The 25,073-nt window shown below is 35.4% G+C and overlaps 1 protein-coding gene across 4 annotated transcripts in view; it reads left to right on the plus strand.

Moving 5' to 3' along the window:
* Positions 1–25,073, plus strand: part of CNTLN (centlein) — a 311,923-nt gene that overhangs the window by 217,450 nt on the left and 69,400 nt on the right. For all 4 annotated transcript variants that reach the window (XM_045043687.1, XM_011288695.4, XM_019816024.3 and 1 more), the window contains exons 17-18: positions 2,733–2,826; positions 2,907–3,130. In XM_045043687.1, the coding sequence (XP_044899622.1) occupies positions 2,733–2,826; positions 2,907–3,130 (318 nt within the window). The remainder of the gene's footprint in view (positions 1–2,732; positions 2,827–2,906; positions 3,131–25,073) is intronic.

Here is a 25,073-nt window from a genome sequence, read left to right on the forward strand (position 1 = left end):
TGGAAATTTTAATAAGAAATAAGTATTTTGTGAAGATTGTGACATCAATTCCTACCACTCAGTGTCATGTCAAGACTGATTACAACAAACGCCCACCATGAGAGGAAGAAAGGTTTATTTTTTACATAATGGAATACAGAATCTAGAATGAATTCACAAGTATAAACAACTGATTTTTGACAGAGAGGCAAAAGCAATTCAATAGAGGAAGGATGGTCTTTTCAATAAATAATGCTGGAGTAATTAATTGGATATCCCTAGACAAGAAAATGAACCTATATCTGAACCTCACACCTTGTGCAAAAATTAGCTTGCAATGGATCACAGATATAAGTGTATAACATTAAATCATAAAAATTTTACAGGGAAACATAAGGAAAAATCTTCAGAACTTAGGGCTTGCTGAATAATTTTTAGAGATGATATCAAAAGCATGATCCCTAAAAGAAATTATCAATAAGTTAGACATCATTAAAATTAAGAAATTTTGCTCCATGAAAGGACCTCTTTAGAGGATAAAAAGACATGCTATAGACTGGAAGGAAGTATTACAAACCATATATGTGACAAATGACTCATACTTTGTATATATAAAGATTTTGTTGGGAAACAACAGAATGCTGGCAAGGATGCAGAGAAACTGGATCTCACATATAATAATATAAAGTGGTACCCCACTCTGAGAAACAACTGGCAGTTTCTTTAAAAGAAAAAAAAAAGAAAAGAACAAATCATACACATCATACAACCCAACTATTTCTCTCTTGGACACTTATCCCAGAGAAATGAAAATCTGCGTTTACCCCCAAAATCCTGTATGTGAATGGTCATAACAACTTTATTTCTAATACCTGAAAAACTGACAACAACCAAAATTTTCTTCCATAGTTGAATGGTAAATTGTGATACATCCATTCCATGTAATACTACTCAGCAAAAAAAAAAAAGATGCAAATTATTGATACATACTATATCCTAGGTTTGCTTCTTCAAATTTCTCATCTTGAGTTCTTTGAGTTTCCTTTAACATTTTTCCATATTAAAAAGACACTTTAAGTGTGTTGATTTCAAAGTTTAAAATTTTTAAAATTTTTTCTGAAATTTTAGTAAGTAATAATACTAGAAATGGTTCTTTTTAATTTAGATCCAGTTAACTTGCTATCAGGTCTGGTGACGAATACTGGTAATTTTGTAGTTCTGTCTGGGACATTTTTATAGTGTCATGACTGGCTCTTAAGGCCTAATATAACAATGAAACATTTAAAAATATATATATCTGATATACTGGTTCTAAAAAAGTTCAAATGAGGCATTTCAAAAACAAACATTTTGAGAATGAAACAAGTTCAAAGGAAAAGTAATTGGTTTAAAGGAAAACCCTATCTTAGATAAAATATTTGGCTCATTGTCAAAGTAACACTGGATAAAATTTATTTTTTTCTACCATTTTTATTATAATTATTTTTTCTGGAATTGGGATCTCTGAAAAAAAAAATCCTTTTTTAAAAGAATTTTCTAGATTGGTAATGTACCTGTTTCCCAGCCAATAAATTCTTAGATATGACCACATATTTTAGTAGTATGATTTATAATACTTTAGAAACATGTTCCTATTTAAATTTTTGCTTTGGAGAAGCGCTTTTAAAAATTTTTAATCTGCTGGCATCTCTAATTACAAATCTGAAATTCCTGGGGCAATGATAAGAAAAAATTTTTTTTTAATTTGTGTTTCAAAATATCAAAACACTATCTTATGTTTCTGGTATAGTAAAGGTAAAAAGCAAACTCAATATAATATGAATAGTATAATGCCATTTTTGTTCATTCTCCAGAATAACCTAGATGAAAATATCCTAAAATTTTGACCATGGTTATTTCCAGGCAATAGGCTTTCTGGTCACTTATTTTCTTTTCCTGCATTTATGGATATTTTTTTCCCCAGAGAACACATATCATTTTGAATAATGGTATATAGAGCTTTACATATACACATACAATGAAAAATACTAAAAATATATAAAGCATTAGATGGTTTCTAGGAGTCCTAATATTCAATAATACTTGTGTAAATGGGCTATAAAACTGTATCCATATCCCAGAATGGAATGCTGACTGTGACAAGTAAATTAATTTTTTTCTTTTACCTTTGACTCCCTTTCCTCATTTCTCCTACCCTCTCCCCTGCCTCCAATCCTTTTTAAAATTGGTGAAATATTTTGGAACAAAAGTCATGTCTTCATTTTAGAATGTCCTGAGGAAAACATACAATTTAAAGGAAAGTTACTTTATTACCATCAGCATTTGTCAGCTTTATTTGTCAGAAGGGATTAATCAGTCTCCATGCAACAGATAATAGTATTTGACAAAAGGACCTAGGTTCCCAGAGAATAAGATATTAAATTATTCTTATTTTAATTTTGTTGTTTTTACTGTATTTACTCCTGGATTTTGAAACTGTCCACAGGTTAAATTCCTACTAATTCAGGGTTGATTGTATTTGTATCTTCTGCCTGCTAGTTGATAAGTCAACTTTAATGCACATTTATGTTCATTTATAAGTTCTTGGTATCAATTATAGAATTTGTTTAGATTTTTTTGAGTTTGCATAAATAAATATATATATATATTTTAATAAATATATTTTTAGGTAAAGAAATATTATTTACTATGTTCATTCACTTGAAGTTGTTATTGAGTAATAATGTAATTTTTATTAAAACTTTCAAATTTAGGATTATTTTCATTGCAAGAATGCCAGAAAGCCAACTTTTCAAAAGAAGAATGGTAGTATACAAAAGAGTTCTCATACAACAGTTCCTACCAGAGGTAAGAATGTATATGAAATTAACAGTGTCTTTTTAATTTAATGTATTTTTAAAAATATTATGAAAATTCTTTTTGTATAGTTAACAGAGAAAAGTGGAAAAATATAACTCCCCAGAAGTCAAATAGCAATATTATTTTATTACGAGAACGTATTGTATCTTTACAACAACAAAACAGCATACTTCATAATGCCAAAAAAACAGCGGAATTGTCTGTAAAAGAATATAAAGAAATAAATGAAAAACTCCTTCAGCAGCAACAAGTATCTGATCAACGATATCAGACAAGCAGACAGACAATAAAGGTAAAGGAACCTTAAAAATCAATTATAATAGACTATATTATCAAGGTGGATATTTTGTTTTACATGTGTTGTTCCTGTTCATTGTTGTGTTATAACATTTTAAGGACAGGCTTCATTAATGCATTTATCTCACTTAATTTGCCCATGTCTAAAACTTAGAATTTATCATTATAAATCAAATTATTAAATAGTAATTGCCTCAGTTCCTCTTTACAAATACTAGTATAAAATGTGAAGAATTTAACATAAATATCTATTTTAATGTGTTCTCATAATTTACCTATGCTTTTTGAATTTTCTGCAATAATTTGTAGACATATTATAACTTACTGCTGGTTATCATAATTTAATCCTAAAGCACATGGAAAGGAAAAGATTGTTCCTTAAGTCTCCATTCTTAAAGGTATTTGCTTGTATAAAAAATGTTTTGTTGAAAATTTGTCAGAATTCATCAATGTAGAAAGTAATTTTTATTTTTATTTATTTATTTATTTTTTAACATTTATTTATTTTTGAGACAGAGAGAGACAGAGCATGAACAGGGGAGGGTCAGAGAGAGGGAGACACAGAATCTGAAACAGGCTCCAGGCTCTGAGCTGTCAGCACAGAGCCCCATGCAGGGCTCGAACTCACATTTCGTGAAATCATGACCTGAGCCGAAGTCGGCTGCTTAACCGACTGAGCCACCCAGGCGCCCCTAGAAAGTAATTTTTAAATCACTGTCATACATAATTTTAAATTATGCTTAATTTTCTACTTCTAATATCTAGTGCTTTGATTCAAGCAATACTTAGTAAATGTTTTAATTATAAAGGATTACTATTATAGTAGCTATACTAATAAGAACTGTCTCTGGCTTCATTCCCAAAGTAGCCTAATAAACCAGATCTGACCCATGTTCCAAACTTACACTGAGAGTTACTTTCTACCATCTGGATTTTAAAAATTTATTAAGACTTATTTTCTGGCCTAACAAATAGTAGATATGGCAGAATATTCCATGTGCACTTGAAAACAATGTGTATTCTGCTGTTGTTGGATTGAGTGTTCTCTATATATCTATTGAGTCTAGTTGGTTAATAATGATGTTCAACTCTTCGATATTCTTGCTGATTTTCTGTCTAGGTCTGTTAGTTATGGAGAGTGAAGTATTTAAATCACCCACTATTAATTTTTTTTTGTAATAACTTTAATGACATATAATTCACATACCATAAAATTCTCTTATTTAATTCAATGGTTGTTACAATATAGACAAAATTGTGCAACTATTACCAAAATCAATTTTAGAACATTTTCCTAACTTCATAAAGGTACCCTGTACCTTTTATCCATCATCCTTCTCCCATCTCTGCTAGCTCTCTGCGACTACTAATCTACACTCTGTCTATATAGTTGTATGGGCAGAAAAAATTTTCCTTCTTCCCTTCTAGGTTCTTTGGCTTGTCTAATAATTAAGTTGTCATAAAACAGATTAATAGAAGAAAAAAATTTTAGTTTCATGTATATGCAAGCCCCATAAAAAAATGAGACCCAAAAGGCAGCTAGATAATTGAAGTTTATATAACGTCCTGAGCTAAGGAAAGGGGTGGAGGTGTGGGATACAAAGGGAGGGAGGACTTTCACAGGAAGTCTAGAGGAGATGTTTGGAAAACAAAGGTTGTTCTGTTATGTAGATAAATTTCTTAGGTAAAAAAGTATTTCTGATAATATCTCTCTTCCTGGTAAGACTTGCTTTCCAGTGTAAATTTAGGCAATTGAAAGGAATGGATAAAGAGTTTTTCTTGAATCTGCTGGGTTTTGGTTGCCTTTAGCTCAAAACAATCCTTATGCCAAAGAGACATATCTTGGGATGGCAGGATCTGCTTCCCTTCAAGATTTGCCTATCCAGACATTTCATACAGATGGAATCTTAGAATATGTGGCTTTTGGTGCCTGGCATCTTTCGCTTCTCATAATGTTTTAAACATTCATCCACATTGTAACATGTATCGCTATTAGCATAAAGGTTTTGATGATTATTCCTCCATAAAAGAAATTTAAAAACAAGCAAACATTATTGGGAATCAACATCTTCATAGCACTTTGTGCAGAACCTAATCTTCTAAGTAAGGATCCATGTAATAATTCTAAGACACTTGATGGATCAAGGGAGTCACAAATTTTCTGATGAAGTTTTGGGGTGATGGGGTGGTCTGGAGCCAACAAGCAAGAAAGAATTCTTGAAGACATCTTTGATGCAAAAAGGTGATTTTACTAAAGCATGGGGACCGGACCCATGGGCAGGAAGAACTGCATGGGGTTGTGACAGTAACTCATTATATACCCTCAGGTTGGGAGGGGGTCAGGGATAGGGTAAGTCTCTAAGGAATCTTGGGAGCAAGGTTTCCAGGACCTTCAGGGGCTAGCTGTTGCTAGGAAAATGCCATTTATTACCATTTAATAAAACCTCAGTCATGAGACCCTTTAGATGCATATCTGGGGGGCCATAAGCTTGGAGTATGATTGCCAGCATATATCTTGGGGGAGTTGAGATAATGGAAGTTGACTTGCAAGGTCCTCGAGGTTGGGATAATGTTAAGCTAAGGTTCTCTTTTGTCCCTGGCAAACTGTCATCATCGAGACAGCTGAGCTCCTGGAGGACGGTCACTCTGCCCGGTTCAAGGCCTTGTCAGTGGGCTGTAGGCAGTAAGGGAATTTAATTTTTCGTTTGCTTTAGTTTCCCACATCACCATGGCAAGTACTTAAACCCCTTTCCTTTGTTCTTGGGCAGCCAGGAGTGTCCAAGGAATATCACTCAGATCCCACCTGGGGTGGTGGGGTGTGGAGGAGGTGCTAGCTTGTGCTTTACCCCTCAGCCTGCCTCATGCTCCTTCATTTTCTAAGCCATATGTTCCTTGGAGATCAAATAAAAGCATATTACATGAAAACTACAAAGCATTTTTTGAGACTTTCTATGTACATTGAGGAACACTTATAATTCCTCTAGGAAATTCTGGAAATTAACCAAAGACTTGCAACAGTCTAGGGAGTGTTCTTCAAGAAAAACAGCTGAATCTAAATAAGAACAGGACACTGTATGGCATTTTAATTTGCCTTGGTCCCATTCCCTACTATCCTAGCTCAGCAGTATCCTGGGAATAAAGATGGTTCATGTCCCCCATGCAGCCTGGCAACTACCAGAAGAAACGGAATGGAACTAGAGCCCCTGCAAAGCCTGATTCCCAAATAGTTGTCATCATTTGACCTGTCTGATGCTTTCCTGGAAGACCCCAGTTGAAAAGCTGTCTCTGATCCCAGTCATTGTGAGCAGCCTTCTTAGCAGGTTTGGTGGGTATAGGATTGTCAAAACAATTACAGGCAAGTGTTTTAACTTCAAGCTGCCTGAGGTGATAGATTCCAGTTAAGGTCAAACAGTATATTAACCAAATAGCTTAAAAGGAAAACTGGGAAATGAGATGTCCATAAAAGTTTCAAAAGGCTATGACATCTTCCTGGGAATCTGGAGGACACATACATTCATAGAGCTTTGTGAATACTCAGGTAAGAAATGAGAAAGCCTAAGTACTTGCCTCTGTCTCACATAAGGCTTTGTACAAGTGGATAGTAAATATTAAGGCAGTATCGTTCATAGCAGCATTACTAATAATAAGCAAAAGGTAGAAATAACCTAAATGTCCATTAGTTGTTGAAAGTATAAATTGTGGTATATACATACAATGGAATATTATTAAACCATAAAAAACAATGAGTATTGATATGTGTTACAACATGGGTGCAACTTAAAAACATATTTAGTGAAAGAAGCAAGTTAGAAAAGACCACATATTTTGTGATTCCATATATATGAAATACCCAGAATAGGTAAATCTATAGAGATAGAAAGTAGATTCATGTTTGCTTTGGGCTGGGGGTAAATAAGAATATGGTAGCAATTGCTGAAGTATGTGGGTTTCTTCTTAAAGTGATGAAAATGTTCTAAAATTGACTATGATAGTGGTTGAATGTATCTGTGAATATATACTGGAAACCATTGAATTTTACACTTTAAATGGGTGAATAATGTGGTATGTGAATTATATATCAGTAAAACTCTTTTTAATGTTAGTTTTAAATAGGAAAATATACCAACAAATAGTAGTATCTACATGGCTTTTACTGAACAATACATTCATGGTTGACAGAATAATATAATAAAAACCATTCTCCATTCAAATTAATAAAATCTACCAACATAACAATTATTTATGTAATAAATAATGGTAAAGTGTAATAGCTATATAACATTTTAATCATTTTTTATGTTTATTTATTTATTTTGAGAGACAGAGATAGCACATGCACAAGCTGGGGAGGAGCAGAGAGAGAGAAGGAGAGAGAATCCTAAGCAGTCTCCAAAGCCTGGCAGAGGGCTCAATCTCATGAACTATGAGATCATGACCTGAGTTGAAATCAAGAGCTAGATGCTTAATTGACTGAGCCACCCAGGCACCCCTAACACTTTTAGGTGTATAGAACCTACTGTTAGACAAAGCACTGAACTTCAATTATTATTAAATTCAACAAAGTAAAATATAGTTAAAGTTAATTTTCCTAAAATTAACTTCTAATTAAAACTTGTGTTTTCTTTTTTCTAACATATTCCATTGTGTATTGCAAAAGTAAGCATCAAGGAATAGACTGTTAAAGCTAATAATATTGACAGACTATCTTTTCCAGTTTAAATGCTCAGTTCTTTGACCTAAGAGCCTTACTCATAATTCAGCTGAAACATGTGACAAATGAGTCTCAAGTCTTAAGAATAACAAGGTGTAAATGTTACCCTCTTTTGTTCTAGTAATATTACTTAATTGTATCATAACTGTGGAAACTCCTTGATAGCCACATACGTGTCATCATGTGGATTTAAACAGCATTGTTTCATAGAAGCAAACTACCAGAACCATATTATAAAAGAAAATGCAGCTTTACCTGTAAAAACACCTTTTAGAATATCTTTTAAATGTTTTGTAGTAGATGTTAAATAATTATATATAAGATACCAGCTGGCAGATAGCAAATGTAAATGTTTGTGGTATTTTACATACTAGAAAATTTATTTTATGGTAAGCTTTCCCCTGAAATAATATGTGTTTCAAGAAAGTATAATACTCCATGTCATTCATTTAAATATGAATAGATGAATTATTTTATTAATTTCCTTTCTGTATTTGTTTAAATAACAACATGGATTTCAAGAGGCTTATTATCACTGTGGATTGCACTGTGTTCTCCCAAAATTCATGTGTTGAATCCCTAACCTCCAATGTTATGGTATTTGGGGATGGGGCTTTTGTGAGGTAATTACGTTTAGATGAGGTCATGAGGGAAGGGCCCTCATGGTGGGTTTAGTGCCCTTATAGGAAGAGAAAGAGAGCTCTCACTAGAACCTCACCATGCTGACATTCTGATCTCATACTTCCAGCCTCCAGAACTGTAAGATATTAAATGTCTGTTTTTTAAGCTACCTAGTCTATGGGGTTTGGGTTGTTGTTATTATAGCAACCCAAGAATAGTAATGCATATTTTGGTGCTAGCTTTGGGTGCTATTGTAACAAATATCTAAAAATGTGGAAGCAGCTCTGGAACTATGTACTGAGTACATGCTGGAAGCGTTTTGAGGTTCATACTAGAAATATGGACATTAAGGGTATTCCAAAGACGTTTCAAATGAAAATGAGGAACATGCTTTTGGAAACTGGAGGGGAGGCAATCCTTGGTGTCAGAGAACTTGCCTGAACTGTGTTCTAGTGTTTTGTGGAAGGTAGAATTTGAGAACAATGCAATTGTATGTCCTTTTATTAAAACTTTATTTTAGAGGGAGTAGCTTTAGGTCAGAGCAAAATTGAAAAGAAGGTACTGAGATTTCCCATATACTCCATGGCCCCCCACATGCATAGACTCCCTCATTATCAATATCCCCACCAGAAAGGTACATTTATTACAATTGTTGAACCTACTTTGATACATCCTAATTACCCTAAGTATACAGTTTGCAGTTCACTCTTGGTATTGTTTGGGTTTGGACAAATGTATAATGATATATCTCTGTTCATATATTCATTTTCACTGCCCTAAAATTCCTCTATGTTTCACCTGTTTATCCTCTGCTGCCCACCCCCCACCTTGCCTCAATCCCTGGCAACCACAGGTCTTTTTACTCTCACCATAGCTTTGCCTTTATAGAATGTCATATAGTTGGAATCATACAATATAAAGGGTTTTCAGATTGGCTTCTTTCTTTTAATAATATACACCTAAATATCCTCCCTGTTTTTTCATGACTTGATAGCTCATTTCTATTTAGCATTGAATAATATTCCATTGTCTGGATGTGCCAGTTTATGTATCCACTCAGCTTCTGAAGGACATCTTGATTGCTTCCATGTTTTGGCAATTATGAATAAAGCCACCATAAACATCCCTGTCGAGGTTCTTATGTGCATATAAGCTTCCAGTGACTTTGGGCAAATACCAAGAAGCATGGTTGCTGGATCATATGTTAAGAATATGTTTAGTTTTTGTTGTTTTTTTAAGTTTATTTATTTATTTTGAGAGATAAGGAGAGCACATGCCAGCAGAGGAGGGGCAGAGAGAGAAGGAGAGAGAGAATCCCCAGCTGTCAGCACAGAGCCTGATGTGGGGCTGAACTCACAAATGATGAGATCATGACCTGAGCCGAAACCAAGAGTCAAAAGATTAACTGACTGAGCCACCCAGGCCCCCCAAATATGTTTGGTTTTGTAAGAAGCTGCCAGACTGTCTTCCAGAGTACTTTACCATATTGATTCCCACCAGCAATGAATGAGACCCCCATTGCTTCACATTCTCACCAGCATTTGTTGACAGTGTTGTGGATTTTGGTCATTCTAAAAGTGCGTAGGGGTATTTCATTGTTGTTTTAATTTGCATTTCCCTGATGACATATTATGTGAACCATCTTTTTCTATGCTTATATGCCATCTGTTTGTCTTCTTTGGTAAGGTGTCTGGTCTCTTGCCCACTTTTTAATTCAGTTGTTTGTTTTCTTACTGCTGAGTTTTAGGAATTCTTTGTAAATTTTGGAAAACAGTCCTTTTTCAGATGTGTCTTTTGTAAATATTTTCTTCCAGTCTGTAGCAGTATGGGCCTTCTCATTCTCTCGACATTTTCTTTTGTAGAACAGAAGTTTTGAATCCTAATGAAGTCTAGCTTATCAGTTATTTTTTTCATGGATTATGCTTTTGGTGTTGTATCCAAAAAGTGATCTCCACACTCAAGATCACTTAGAGGTTCTCCTATTTTATCTTCTACGAATTTTTTTTTAAATGTTTATTTATTTTTGAGACAGAGAGAGACAGAGCATGAACGGGGAGGTTCAGAGAGAGAGGGACACACAGAATGTGAAGCAGGCTCCAGGCTCTGAGCTGTCAGCACCGAGCCCGATGCGGGGCTTGAACTCACAGACCATAAGATCATGACCTGAGCCGAAGTCAGACACTCAACCGACTGAGCCACCCAGGCGCCCCTCTTCTACGAATTTTTTAGCTTTGCATTTTACACCTGTGTCTGTGATCCATTTTGAATTAGTTTTTGTGAGGGTATAAGGTCTGTGTCTAGATTCTTTTTTTTTTTTCTCCTGTATATATCCAAGTGTTCTAGCACAATTTGTTGGAAAGCCTATCTTATCTCCATTGGATTGCTTTTTTATCAAAGATCAATTGACTCTATTAATGTAGATCTACTTCTGGCTATGTGTTCTATTCCACAGGCCTATTTATCTATTCTTTTACCACCACATAGCTTGATTACTGTACCTTTATAGTAAATCTTGAAATCAGGTAGTGTTAAGTCTTCTGACCTTGTTCTTCTCCTTCAATACTGTATTGACCAATCTGGGTCTTTGCTTTTTCATATAAACTTTAGAATTTACTCATCTCTCCTTTTTTTAATTTTTTAAGTAGCCTCCATGCCCAACATGGAGCCCAACTCATGAACCTGAGATCAAGAGTTGGACGCTTAAGGGGTGCCTGGGTGGCTCAGTCGGTTGGGCGTCTGACTTCGGCTCAGGTCATGATCTTGTGGTCCATGGGTTCGAGCCCCGCATTGGGCTCTGTGCTGACAGCTCAGAGCCTGGACCCTGTTTCAGATTCTGTGTCTCCCTCTTTCTCTGACCCTCCCCTGTTCATGCTCTCTGTCTCAAAAATAAATAAATGTTAAAAAAAATTTTTTTTTAAATAAAGAGTTGGACGCTTAATTGACTGAGCCACTAACTCAAGGACCCCTCTTCATATAAACTTTTGAGTCAGTTTGTCAATATACATGCTGGGGTTTTGATGGGGATTGCAATGAATCCAAAGAGCCAATTGGGAAGAACTAACATCTTGACAATACTGTATCTTCCGCTCCATGACTATGGAACATCTCCATTTATTTCTTCCTTGATTTCTTTTATCAAACTATTTTATATTTTCTCGTACAGACATTATACATATTTCGTTAGATATATATCAAGGTATTTACTTTTTAGGTATGCTAATGTAAATGGTGTTTCACTTTTTTAAATATTTATTTTTTGAGAGAGAGAGAGACTGAGCAGGAACAGGGAAGGACAGGTGTTTCACTTTTAAATTCCACTTGTTCACTGCCGGTATGTTGGAAAGGGATTGACTTTAATATATTAACCTTTTATCCATCAACTGTGACACATTCACTTATTTGGTTCAAGAGTTTTTTGTTGGTTCTTTTTGATTTTCTGCATCAACAATCATATTGTCTGTGAACAAAGACAGTTTTATTTCTTCCCTCCAATTCTGTATACCATTTACTTCATTTTCTTGTCGTACTGACTTAGCTAGGACTTCCAGTATGATGAAAAGCCAGGGTGAGAGGAGATCTCTTGCCTTGTTCCTGATCTTAGTGGGAAAGCTTCAAGTTTCTCACCATTAAGTATGATGTTAGTTATAGGGCTTTTGTAGATATTCTTTATGAGTTGAGGGTCATTCTATTTACTATTTTTTATTCCTATTTTACTGTTCCTAATTTACTGAGTTTTTACTATAAATAAATGTTGAATTTGTCAAATGATTTCCTGCAACTAGTGATGTGATCATGTGATTTTTATTTTTTAGCCTGTTGATGTGAAGACCTACATTAATTGATTTTTATGTCTTGACTTGTTATATCAACCCAAAAAGAGGAAATCCTCATATTGTGTATGATGCAGTTAAGACTTAAAGAATTGGTGTTAACTCCATTGTCTTTCTGCTTTTCATGATCTTAACTCCATAGTCTTTCTACTTTTCAAAGTTGACTTTTTATACAGTTTTACATTTAATAGTTTTAAAGTTTAACATTTGTGAATTCTGTTGTATCTAACAGCTAATTTGCTCCTCAAAGACAAAAACCATGTATTATACTTCTTTGGCAACTCTAACAGAATCTGCATAATTAAGGTCATAGTACATTCTCAATGAAAGAATGAAGTTTGATTTATGACTAGTTTTTTGCCAAGATACTGATATGATAATGCATATTCTTATCAAGATTAAAAATTGTAGGAGTGCTTGGGTGGCTCAGTTGGTTGAATCCAACTTTGGCTCAGGTCATGATCTCACAGTTCGTGGGTTCAAGCCCCGCATCTGTGCTGACTGCTCAGAGCCTGGAGCCTGCTTCAGATTCTGTGTCTCCTTGTCTCTGCCCCTCCCATGCTCATGCTCTGTCTCTCTCTGTTTCAAAAATAAATAAACATTAAAAAAAATTTTAAAGATTAAAAAATTGTTTTCTACTTCAAGTACCTTCCACTTTTCTTTATATCCTTCTAAATCTAGCATATCACTTAAAGCCTGCTTCATGTATCACTTCCTGCATGCAACATTTCCCAGAGACATTCTTCTTTCTTAAGGTTAGCATAAAATACAAGAATAATTCCGTTTTTAATTTATTATGTTGAAGTAGTAATATGACGTATAAGTGAAAGTATCCCACAGACTTTTGTGATTAGGAACTAGAGAATCAGTTTTGAGAATTGGAAGAATAGATAAATAGGTCAAGACTGAATATTCATTTACATTAAGAAAGTGAAGGCATTGGTGACATTAAATGAAAGAACTATAAAGTTTACAAATCAATTAATAGATTATATAGTATCATGAAAGTGTTGGAAGTTATGGTTTTGATAGGAGAGTTAGTCTTATGGTGCTTTCAAGAAGAATGAGGCCTACTGTCTTCTGTTTGTCAAAAATCCTACCAGGCCCACTTCACTTATTTGTGCTACCTTTCTGGTAACTATAAGCATTTAATTTTCTGAACCCTGATTTGCACAATGGCCCTACATGTTTTCTAAAGGAAAAGGATACTCCTTTTTGTCCCTCTAAAATGGTATTTCTGTATATTAATAGCAGTATTAACTAATCCCCAGTGTCTTGTATTGAGGAGGCATGACACTATTTCCAAAAGTTAGAAAAGAGATACTTTATAAAATGTGGACGAGAGAACCGGACTTTCACTCTAGACCATTGTTGCCTAATAGCCTTTAATCTTCCTTTACCGTAACTCCTCAACTACAGTGTCCCAAGTAATCTCAGAGCTCAAGTATAATATGTCAACATACATGACATAAATACACACTGCTGTTTATTTTGTGATTAAACACCATTATCTCCTCTGATGTCTTGATGAATTCTTGATTCCCCTGCCATCTGAGTCAGATACAGGTAAATTTTACAACAGCAGATTTTGTTCTCAGAAACTTTTTTTGGCAACTGTGATCTTAAAGCAGGTTCATTTTTAGGATTTGAATTTTCAAGTTTGCTTCAGCTCTTGTCCAATTTCATTAACCAATTAATCTTAACTTAGTTTAATCAAAACCCAAATAAAAGACTTCTCCAAGTGTCAAAATCTGGAATTAAAAACAACAGCATAACCCTTTCAACAAATATCTTGGGTTTTTAGGTTAATCTAGCATATAAACTTTGAGAATACTAACTACTAAATCTGAAGAGTCTTTAAGTAAACCCTGTAATTCTAAAAGGACCATATTTTGTGGATCTCCATAAAACATTTTAATCTGGGTATACATATATGATTACTATTGTCTCCTAAATTTACAGTTATCTTTGGTTTGTATTTATTTATATAACTCTTATTTAAAAGACTGAAGGTATTAAATTGTACTGGATTTTTTTTTCTATCAGGAATTGTAGAATTTTAAATAGCCTCATTTTCATTTTTGTGGTCTGCATTCACACCTCTAGTAATAATGAAGTAGAAAACTACTCTCTTATTGTATTTCATTGCTAATCTCCAGAGTTTTCTTTTATCTTATCCCAATAGCTTGTGTAGTACACATTCCTTGTCGGGTATTCAGTTTATATATGTCAGATTCTCTAGGGCCATGGCTTTTGCCAGATGAAGCACTTTTGATTTTGAAGCTGATGAAACACAGTGCTATTATTGATCTGTGCATGACATAGCCTGTCTCTCTCCTAGCAGAGTGTAGCAACATTTATCCAGGAATTTGTGAAATGTCACTCGGATCATGTTCACAAGGTAAACTGTGCAAAAACCAGGATCTGAGCTGAGAATCCATGTGGAATTGGACGTGACTGTCTTATTCCTATGTCTTATCTTCTAGATGAACCAAGTGATATTTGTTAACAGAATGTCTGTGTCTTATATTAGACTTTGTAAGGAACTATTATTATCATCACTCAGAACACTATGTACTGGAAAATCATACTTTTTATACTCTGTTTTTAGATTCACTTGTGATCTTACCCAGAAAATAGTAAAATAAGAAAATATGACTTGAAAACATCAGTTAGAAATTTATTTTCTGTTTATAATAAACCAGTGTTATAATATATTACACAGTATTATATTCCTAGTAGTGTTTTTATTCTTTGTATCAATGAAATGTCAGGTAAGTGTCTTATTATAATATCAACGTGCCTAGAAGTGAAAAACTATAACATTTTTCTCACTGTGGAATTGTTGTGATATTTATTAAGGCATATATTTTAGAGTTAGGTTTTAAATGCCTAGAATTTTGGTTTGCAGATGGATAGATGTATTTGTTACAATTTCTTTTAGTTTAATGTACCTAACATGGGTAAGGCATTCTAATAATAGGATATTCAACAATGAATTAAACAATATCTTTGGCCCCTATATAAGATACTACTAGGAGAGATGGACATGTGTATCACAATACAAAGAAATTATATATAATATATATATATATATTATATACTTATATATATATATATATATATAATTCTCTATATTCTATATAGAAAATATACATAGAGAGAGAATATATATATTCTCTCTGTGTGCTGTATGTACCGTGGATGTGTAATAGATGGAGAAAGACAGTCATTCATCACAGTCATTATTTAGTAAGTCTTTTGAAGGAGGTGGCATTTGGGCTTAGACTTATAGTTTGGTTTGATTTTGAAAGCTGTTATAAGTAAAACAAAGCCATTGGATGAAGGAAAGCTTGAAAAGGCATCAAGGTGAGAAAGCAGTTTGTTGTGGCTAGTGAATAATCTGGTATAGCTGTGGTTCTCAACTCTAGCTGCATGTTCTCCTCACCTGGGGAGCTTTTAAAAATACTTATGCCCAGATCCTACCCGAGACCAGTTAAATCTGCATATCTGGTAGTGATCCTTGCACCTTGATAGTTTTTTAAAACTCTCAGGTGGTTCTGATGTACAGTTAGGCCAAAGGCTAAACTTTGAGAAAATAGAGATTAAATGGAAGTAAATGAGAGATTGTTTAAATATCATGGGAAAAGACAACAAATATCTAGACAATACCAATAGAAGTAGAAAGAGCTGGGGAAAAAAACACCAAGAGATATCACAGTGGTATAATACAGAGTTTGATGACCAATCATATATGGCAAGTCAAAAAAAAAAAAGTATTCAAGGTACCTGTCAGGATTCCAATTGAAGTAACTAGAAAGTTGATGATAGACTATATTTGTGGCAATATAATATACTAAATATTGTGGGAGGAAAAAACCTCATATGAAAGCATACCCAGAAAGTTGAATAAAATATAACAAATTTATTTATAAATGCACACCATTTAAAAATATAGAACATACAAAAGAAAGAAAGGAAAGAAGAAAGCAAGCAAGCAAGAAGAAATGTGAACCCCTAGAGGCTGAAATCAGTGACACCTTACCACTGTCACCAAGTGGCAATTTGTCACTGAAGTGAAGATATCAGGTGAGATACAGGATATGTGAGTGTAAAATGCAAAGGAGAGGCCTGGGCTAGAGGTATGAATTTTGGAGTTATTTAGATCAGATTTTAAAATGTGAGGCTGGATGGGATCACCTAGGAAGTGAAGGTGGATAAAAGAGAGAAGAGGTCCCAGGTCAGAGTACAGGGTCCTCCAAGCTTTAGAGCTTGGACAGATGAATTAGGATAAGAGGTGAGGTCAGTTAAGTAGGAATAAAACAAAGAGGAAAGAGTATCTCTTTTTTTTTAATTAAATATAATTTATTGTCAAATTGGTTTCCATACAACACCCAGTGCTCATCCCAACAGGTGCCCTCCTCAATGCCCATCACGCCCACTTTCCCCTCTTGCCCACCCCATCAACCCTCAGTTTATTCTCAGTTTTTAAGAGTCTCTTATGGTTTGCCTCCTTCCCTCTCTGTTACTCCCCCCCCCCCCCCCCCGCCGGTCTTCTGTTAAGTTTCTCAGGATCCACATAAGAGTGAAAACATATGGTATCTGTCTTTCTCTATATGACTTATTTCACTTAGCATAACACTCTCCAGTTCCATCCATGTTGCTACCAAAGACCGTATTTCATTCTTTCTCATTGCCAAGTAGTATTCCATTGTGTATATAAACCACATCTTCTTTATCCATTTGTCAGTTGATGGAAATTTAGGCTCTAGGAAAGTGATGAAAGTGTTTCAAGGACAAGTGAACAACTCTATGTCAAATGCTGTTGATTAGAATGAGTTCATGAGAGGAACTGAGAAATGGGAAGAGAAGGAGAAGAATTAGAGAACATAGTTAAATGTGCATACATTTTAGAGTTATCTCAAGGAATTTTGCTTTATCTAAAGGGAAACATGTATATATATATGAACATTAATAACTTGGGCTCAAATTAATGCAAAACTTACAAATTTTATTACTTTTAAGATAAAGCTGTCATTAAGTGTATATATTATTTGAACAAACAATAAAAAGTCTTGCTCTAAATATTTATCAAAAATGTTCACATAATTAGGCAGAAAAATCAGCTCCCCACAAACTTTAAATATTTGGTGTCATATAAAAAATATTGTCTAACATAAGTAAAATTGGAAATCAGTTTAAAAACTTAACTTTGAAAATTCTGATGCAAATTTATAGAGGCATTTCCAAATAATTAATGGGTCAAAGAAGAAAATAAAATAAAAGTGAGAAAATACTTCAAATTGAATGACAAAACTTGGAGGATGCAGGTAAGATAGTACTCAGATGGAAATGTATATCTTTAAATACAATAAGACTAGAAAAAGGTTAAAAATTAATGAGCTAGCAATGTAACTGGTTATATTCAATTTAAGAATGAGCAATTGGATAATCCCAAAGAAAAAAGTAAGAAGGAAATACTAAGATAAGGACAAAACCTAATATTGTGGAAAGCAAATATGCAATAGATATGATCAAAAAACTAAAAGCTGGATCATAGATACTAATAAGTTGACAGGTAATAGCAAGTGCTGATGAGGATGTAGATGAATTAAAACTTTCATACGTTGCTGGTGGGAATGAATAATCCTGCAGTATTTTGGAAAACAGTTTGGCAGTTCCTTGAAAGGCAAAATGTAGACTTACAGTATGACCCAGCAATTCCACTTAGGTATATACCCAAGAGAATTAGAAACAGAAGTCCCCATAAAAGCTGTACATGAGTGTTCATAGTAGCATTATTCATAAGAGCCCAAAAGTAGAAACAACCCAAACACCCATATAACAGATAATCATTCAGGAATTAAAAAAAAATAATGAAGTAGTGATACAAGCTACAACATGAATGAGTCTTGAAAACATGCTCAGTGGAGGAAGTCAGTCACTGAAGATCAAATACAGTAATATTTCATTTATATGAAATATCCAGAAAAGGCAGAGTCTATAGAGACAGAAAGTAGATTAGAGATTGTGTAGGCATGGGAGTGGGAAAGGAATGTCTGTAAGTGGGCATGAGATTTCTTTCTGGTATTATTGAAATGTTCTAAAATTAGTCTGTGGTGATAATTGCACAACTCTTGTAAATATACTAAAAGTCATTTAGTCAAATACTTTAAAAATGGATGAATTTCATCCATGTAAATCATACCTTAATAAAGCTATCAATAAAAAAAGTAATCCCACATTATGAACGGTTTGTGAGATTGCTATTTGAGTTTTAAAGATTTTTTTTTTCAACGTTTATTTTATTTTTGGGACAGAGAGAGACAGAGCATGAACGGGGGAGGGGCAGAGAGAGAGGGAGACACAGAATCTGAAACAGGCTTCAGGCTCCGAGCCATCAGCCCAGAGCCAGACGCGGGGCTCGAACTCACGGACCGCGAGATCGTGACCTGGCTGAAGTCGGACGCTTAACCGACTGCGCCACCCAGGCGCCCCAGCTATTTGAGTTTTATATGTAAGTTATATTAGGTATACACATTTTCCCAAAAAATAGAAAAAAGAAGCAAATTCCACCTCATTTTATGAAGCTGGTATAACTGTGACACAATAACAAGATAAGATAATATGAGAAAAGAAAATTAAAGTCTCATCTCAGCTATGAACATAGGTGAATATTCCTAAACTATAATCAATGTATAAAAAACTAATATAAATAAATGAGGATAATTCCAGAAATAAAAAGATTGTTTCATCATTAAAAATTTATTTATTAAAAAACAAATTAAAAAGAGAAATCTTATTTATATAATTCATTACTACAACAAAGAAAAGGGAAAAGTGTATTAAAGATGCAGAAAATCTAGAGCAACATCAGCAAGATGGCAGAATTGAAAGGAAGCACCAGATTCACCTTCCCAGAGAGGAAACAAGTGAACATTACTCAGACCAATTACTTTTGTGAGAAATCCAGAAACTAGTCAAGAGGTACCTCATCCCTGGTGAATGTGAAGCTAGCTGTATCAAAGTTGCTTGTGGGACTCTCTCAACTTAGTCCCTCAAAGCACAGTGCTTTGTGTGCTAAGTCCCTCAACTTAGTCCCACAAAGCACACTGCTTTGTGATCAGATGGAAACTCTTGGTTTCCAGGTTTTTCCTGAGGAGGAAAGGAGTATACTAGACCTTATATCCAACATTCTGGCTTTTCAGTGTGCTGCCTGTGGGACTGGCTTTGTTCCCACCTGTCTCAGAGCACTGCCATCCTCTAGATGCCTAGAGGCTACTGTGAACCAAGAAGAGCTGGGTGGCCTGCTGCTGTTGTAGAGGACCAATGGTATACCAGACAAAAGGTGATTACAGCTTGAAGCAAAGGTTGCCCTCAGGGAAAGACAGAAGACTGGAGCAGGTGTCCACACTCAGGGAGAGTGCCTGAGGGATTTGTTTCTGTCTTGCTTGTCTTAGACCTCAGACATGACCCAGATACTCGAGAAGCCTGGGTAACACAGAGCTAGACAAGAGTTGGGTGGCATGCTACTGCTCCAGAGGGCCTTTGGTACAGCAGACGGGGTGATACAGAGAGAAGGATGTACTGTGTGTACAATGTTCTAGGTCCTTAGGGGCTACCTGAGGGACCAGTTTCTGTCTTGTCAGTTTGGGGCACTAGTGGGACTGGGAATGCTCTAGGTAGATGTCTGGGAGCTGTTAAGAATGAAAAAGAGCTGAGTGGCCTGCTACTGCTTCTTAGAAACCCAGTAGAGCAGACACCAGAGCAAGCAAGGAATAATGAGCTCCTGGAGAACAAACAAGCAAATAAACAGAAATTTCTTCTACCTAGAAATCTACACACACCAGTTCAGAGAAGTCACGTCTACAGAAAAGTTTTGAGAGCCTCCAGAATCTCTAGCTGGGCTGATTATGGTTAAAGCCTTTCCCTATGTGAAGCCAGTTTGTAGACTGGAAGAGGTGGATGTTTCTTCCAAGAAACATGGATAGCAACACAAAGTTGCAAGGAACACAAAGAAACAGGGTAAAATGGCCCAACCAGAGGAACAAAATAAACTTCCAGAAACTGGCCTTAAAGAAACAGGTATATGAATGATCTGACAAAGAATTCAAAAACAGTCATAAAGATGTTCAACAAGCACAAGAAAATGATGCATAAACAAAATGAGAATTTTTTTTAGTTTTATTTACTTTCTGAAACAGAGAGACAGAGAGACAGCAAACAGGGGAGGGACAGAGAGAAAGGGAGAGAGGGAATTCCAAGCAGGATTTCACTGTCAGTGCAGAGCCCAGTGTGGGGCTCGAACTCGTGAACCATGAGATCATGACCTGAGCTGAAATCAAGAGTCAGACGTTTAACTGACTGAGCTACCCAGGTGCCCCGAGAATTTCACAATAAATAGAAACTGCTAAAAAGAATTTGGAGCTTAAGAATGCAATAACTGAACTGCAAATTCACTAGCAGTGTTGAACATCAGCTTTGATCAAGCAGAAGATAGAATCAGTGAAATTGAAACCAGGTCATCTGAAATTAACTAGGCAGAGAAGTAAGAAGAAAAAAGGATGAAAGAGAGTGAAGAAAGCCTAAGGGATTTATAGAATACATTGAGCAGATCAATATATGTACTATGGGAGTTGCAGAAGAACGGAGAGAGTGAAAGGGACAGAATGTTTATTTAAATAAATAATGGACAAAGAAAAAAACTGCCAATCAAGGCTAATACATCTGACAAAGTTGTCCTTCAAAAGTGAAGGAGAAATAAAGGTTTTCCTAGATCAACAAAAGCTGAGGGAATTCATCACTGCTAGACCTGCCTTACAAGAAATGCTCAAGGAAGTCCCTCAGGTTGAAATGAAAAGACACTAAACAGCAACATGAGAACATATGAAAGTATAACACTCACTGGTAAAAATAAACATATAGTAAAATACAGAGTACTGTAAAACTGTACTGGTGGTGTAATCGCTTTTAATGCTCACATAGACATTAAAAGACAAAAGTGTAAAAAATGACTCTAAAATATGTTAATGGATAGACAAAAGAGATGTGGTTTGTAACATCAATAACATAAAGTGTTTGGGAGGGAGAAGTAAAAGTGCAAAGATTTTGTATGCTTTTGAAGTTAAGTTGTTATCGGCTTAAAATCAATTGTTATAAGATGTTTCACAAAAGCCCCATGACCACCACAAAAGAATTACCTATAAAAGATACACACAACAAGAGGAGAAAGAAATCAAAGCATGTCACTACAAAAAATTAAAATACAAACAAAAGAGAGAAGAACAGAGACAAAAGAGCTATAAGTTCTTCTCTATCATTAGTGACTCTAAATGTAACTGGATTTACATTTACTCCCCAATCAAAAGACAAAGTATAGCCAAGTGGATTTAAGAAAACAAGATCCAACTATATGCTGTCTGTAAGAGACTCACTTTATTTTTTTAATGTTTATTTATTTTAGAGAGAGAGAGGGTGGTGGAGGGGCATAGAGGGAGAGAGAGAATCCCAAGCAGGCTCCATGCTGTCAGCACAGAGCCTGATGCAGGCCTCCATTTAACCACCTCAACATCATGACCTGAGCTGAAATCAAGAGTCAGATGCTTTTTCTTCCACCTCAGGAATAGAATTTACTGATTCATCACTTACATATAACACCCAGAGTTCATCCCAACAAGTGCCCTCCTTAATGCCCATCGCCCATTGAGCCCATGCCCCCACCCAACACTCCTCCAGCAACCCTCAGTTTGTTGTCTGTATTTAAGAGTCTCTTATGGTTTCTCTCCCTCTCTGTTTGTATCTTATTTTTTGCTTCCCTTCCCTTATGTTCATCTGCTTTGTATCTTAAGTTCCGCATATGAGTGAAATCATGTATTTGTCTTCCTTTGACTGACTTATTTTGCTTAGCATAATACACTCTAGTTCCATCCACATTGTTGCAAATGGCAAGATTTCATTCTTTTTGATCACCTAGTAATATTCCATTATATATATATATAATGTGTGTGTGTGTGTGTGTGTACACACACACACACACACACACACACACACACACACACACACACCACATCTTTATCCATTATCTGTCGATGGACATTTGGGCTCTTTCAATACTTTGGCTATTGTGGACAGCACTGCTATAAACATTGGGGTGCATGTGTCCCTTCGAAACAGCACTCCTGTATCCTTTGGACAAATACCTAGTAGTGCAATTGCTGGGTCATAGGGTAGGTCTATTTTTAATTTTTCGAGGAACCTCCATACTGTTTTCCAGAGTGGCTGCACCAGTTTGCATTCCCACCAACAGTGCAAGAGGGTTCCCATTTCTCCACATCCTTGCCAGCATCTATAGTCTCCTGATTTGTTCATTTTAGCCACTCTGACTGGCATGAGGTGGTATCTCAGTGTGGTTTTGATTTGTATTTCCCTGATGAGGAGCAACGTTGAGCATCTTTTCATGTGCCTGTTGGCCATCCGGATGTCTTCTTTAGAGAAGTGTCTATTCATATCTTTTTCCCATTTCTTCACTGGGTTATTTGTATTTTGGGTGTTGAGTTTGATAAGTTCTTTATAGGTTTTGGATACCAACCCTTTATCTGATACATCATTTGCAAATATCTTCTCCCATTCCATCAGTTGCCTTTTAGTTTTGTTGATTGTTTCCTTCAATGTGCAGAAGGTTTTTATTTTGATGAGGTCCCAATAGTTTATTTTTACTTTTGTTTCCCTTGCCTCCAGAAACATGTCTAAAAAGAAGTTGCTGCAGCCAAAGTCAAAGAGGTTGTTGCCCTGCTTTCTCCTCTAGGATTTTGATGGCTTCCTGTCTTACGTTTAGGCCTTTCATCCATTTTGAGTTTATTTTTGTGTATGGTGTAAGAAAGTGGTCCAGGTTAATTCTTCCACATGCCACTGTCCAGTTTTCCCAACGACATTTATTTAAGAGACTGTCTTTATTCCATTGGATATTCTTTACTGCTTTGTCAAAGATTAGTTGGCCATATGTTTGTGGATCCATTTCTGGGTTCTGTATTCTGTTCCATTGATCTGTGTGTCTGTTTTTGTGCCAATACCATGCTGTCTTGATGATAACAGCTTTGTAATAGAGCTTGAAGTCCGGAATTGTGATGCCTCTAGCTTTGGTTTTCTTCATCAGGATTGTTTTGGCTATTCACAGTCTTTCCTGGTTCCATATAAATTTTAGGATTATTTGTTCTAGCTCTGTGAAGAATGCTGGTGTTATTTTGATAGGGATTGCTTTGAATATGTAGGTTGCTTCGGGTAGTAACCACATTTTAACAATATTTGTTCTTCCAGTCCATGAACGTGGAATGTTTTTCCTTTTTTTTTCTTTTTTCCTGTGTGTGTGTGTGTGTGTGTGTGTGTGTGTGTGTGTGTGTTTTCACTTTCTTTCATAAGCTTTCTATAGTTTTCCAGGTATAGATTTTTCTATACCAATAAACCTCTTTGGTCAGGTTGATTGCTAGGTATTTTATGGTTTTTGGTATAATTGTAAATGGGATCACTTCCTTTATTATTCTTTCTTCTGCTTCATTACTGGTGTATAGAAATCCAACTGATTTCTATACATTGGCTTTATATCCTGTGACTTTGCTGAATTCATGTATCAGTTCTAACAGTTTTTTGGTGGGGTCTTTTGGGTTTTCCACTCAAGAGTCAGATGCTTCACTGACTGAGCCACCCATGTGTTCTAGGAGACTCACTGTAGATTTAAGGAGACACATAGGATGAAAGTGAAAGGGGAGAAAAGATACTTCATGCAAACTGTAACAAAAGAGAGCAGTGGTGGTTATATTAGACAACATAGACTTTAAACGAAAAACTGTTAGAAGAGACAAAGAAGGACATTAAATAATGATAAAAGGATCGATTTACCAAGAAGATACACCAATTACAAATATTTATGCACCAAATACTAACACTTTTAAATACGTTAAGCAACTTTTGACAGTATTTAAGAGAGAAATAGACAGCAAGACAATGATAGTAGAAGACTTTAATACTCCACTTTAATAATCCAGACAAGATTAATAAGGAAATGCAGGACTTGATGAACATTGTAGACTAACTGGACCTGCCAGACACATACAGAACACTCCACCCAACTACAACGTTCTTTTCTGTTATTTATTATTGAGAGACAGAGAGAAACAGCATGAGGATGGGAGGGGCAGAGACAGAGGGAGACACAGAATCCAAAGCAGGCTCCAGGCTCTGAGCTGTCAGCACAGAGCCCGATGCAGGGCTCAAACTCACAAACAGCAAGATCATGACCTGAACCGAAGTCAGACACTTAACCAACTGAGCTACCCAGGCACCAGTGTTCTTTTCAAGTGTACATGGAACATTCTACAGGATAGACCACATGTTAGGCCACAAAATAAGCCTTAAATTCAAGAAAATTGAAACCATACAAAGTATCTTTTCTGACCACAATGGACTGAAACTAGAAATCAATAGCAGAAGGAAAACTGTAAAACCCACAAATATATGAAGTTAAACAACACACTGTTAACCAATGGGTCAAAGAAGAAGTCACAAGGGAAATTAGAAAATACCACGAAACAAATGAAATGAAAACACAACGTATCAAATCTTAGGGATGCAGTGAAAGCAGTGCTAAGAGGGAAGTTTAAATACTGCACTGTGTACTATATACACTTACAGATTGGTTGATTGTTACCACAATGAAAAAACTGAACACACTATTTTGATACAGGTTGATACAGTATTTTGTTCATGATAAAATTCTTTTAGTA

The sequence above is a fragment of the Felis catus genome, chromosome D4, assembly GCF_018350175.1.
Source record: "Felis catus isolate Fca126 chromosome D4, F.catus_Fca126_mat1.0, whole genome shotgun sequence".
NCBI lineage: Eukaryota > Metazoa > Chordata > Mammalia > Carnivora > Felidae > Felis > Felis catus.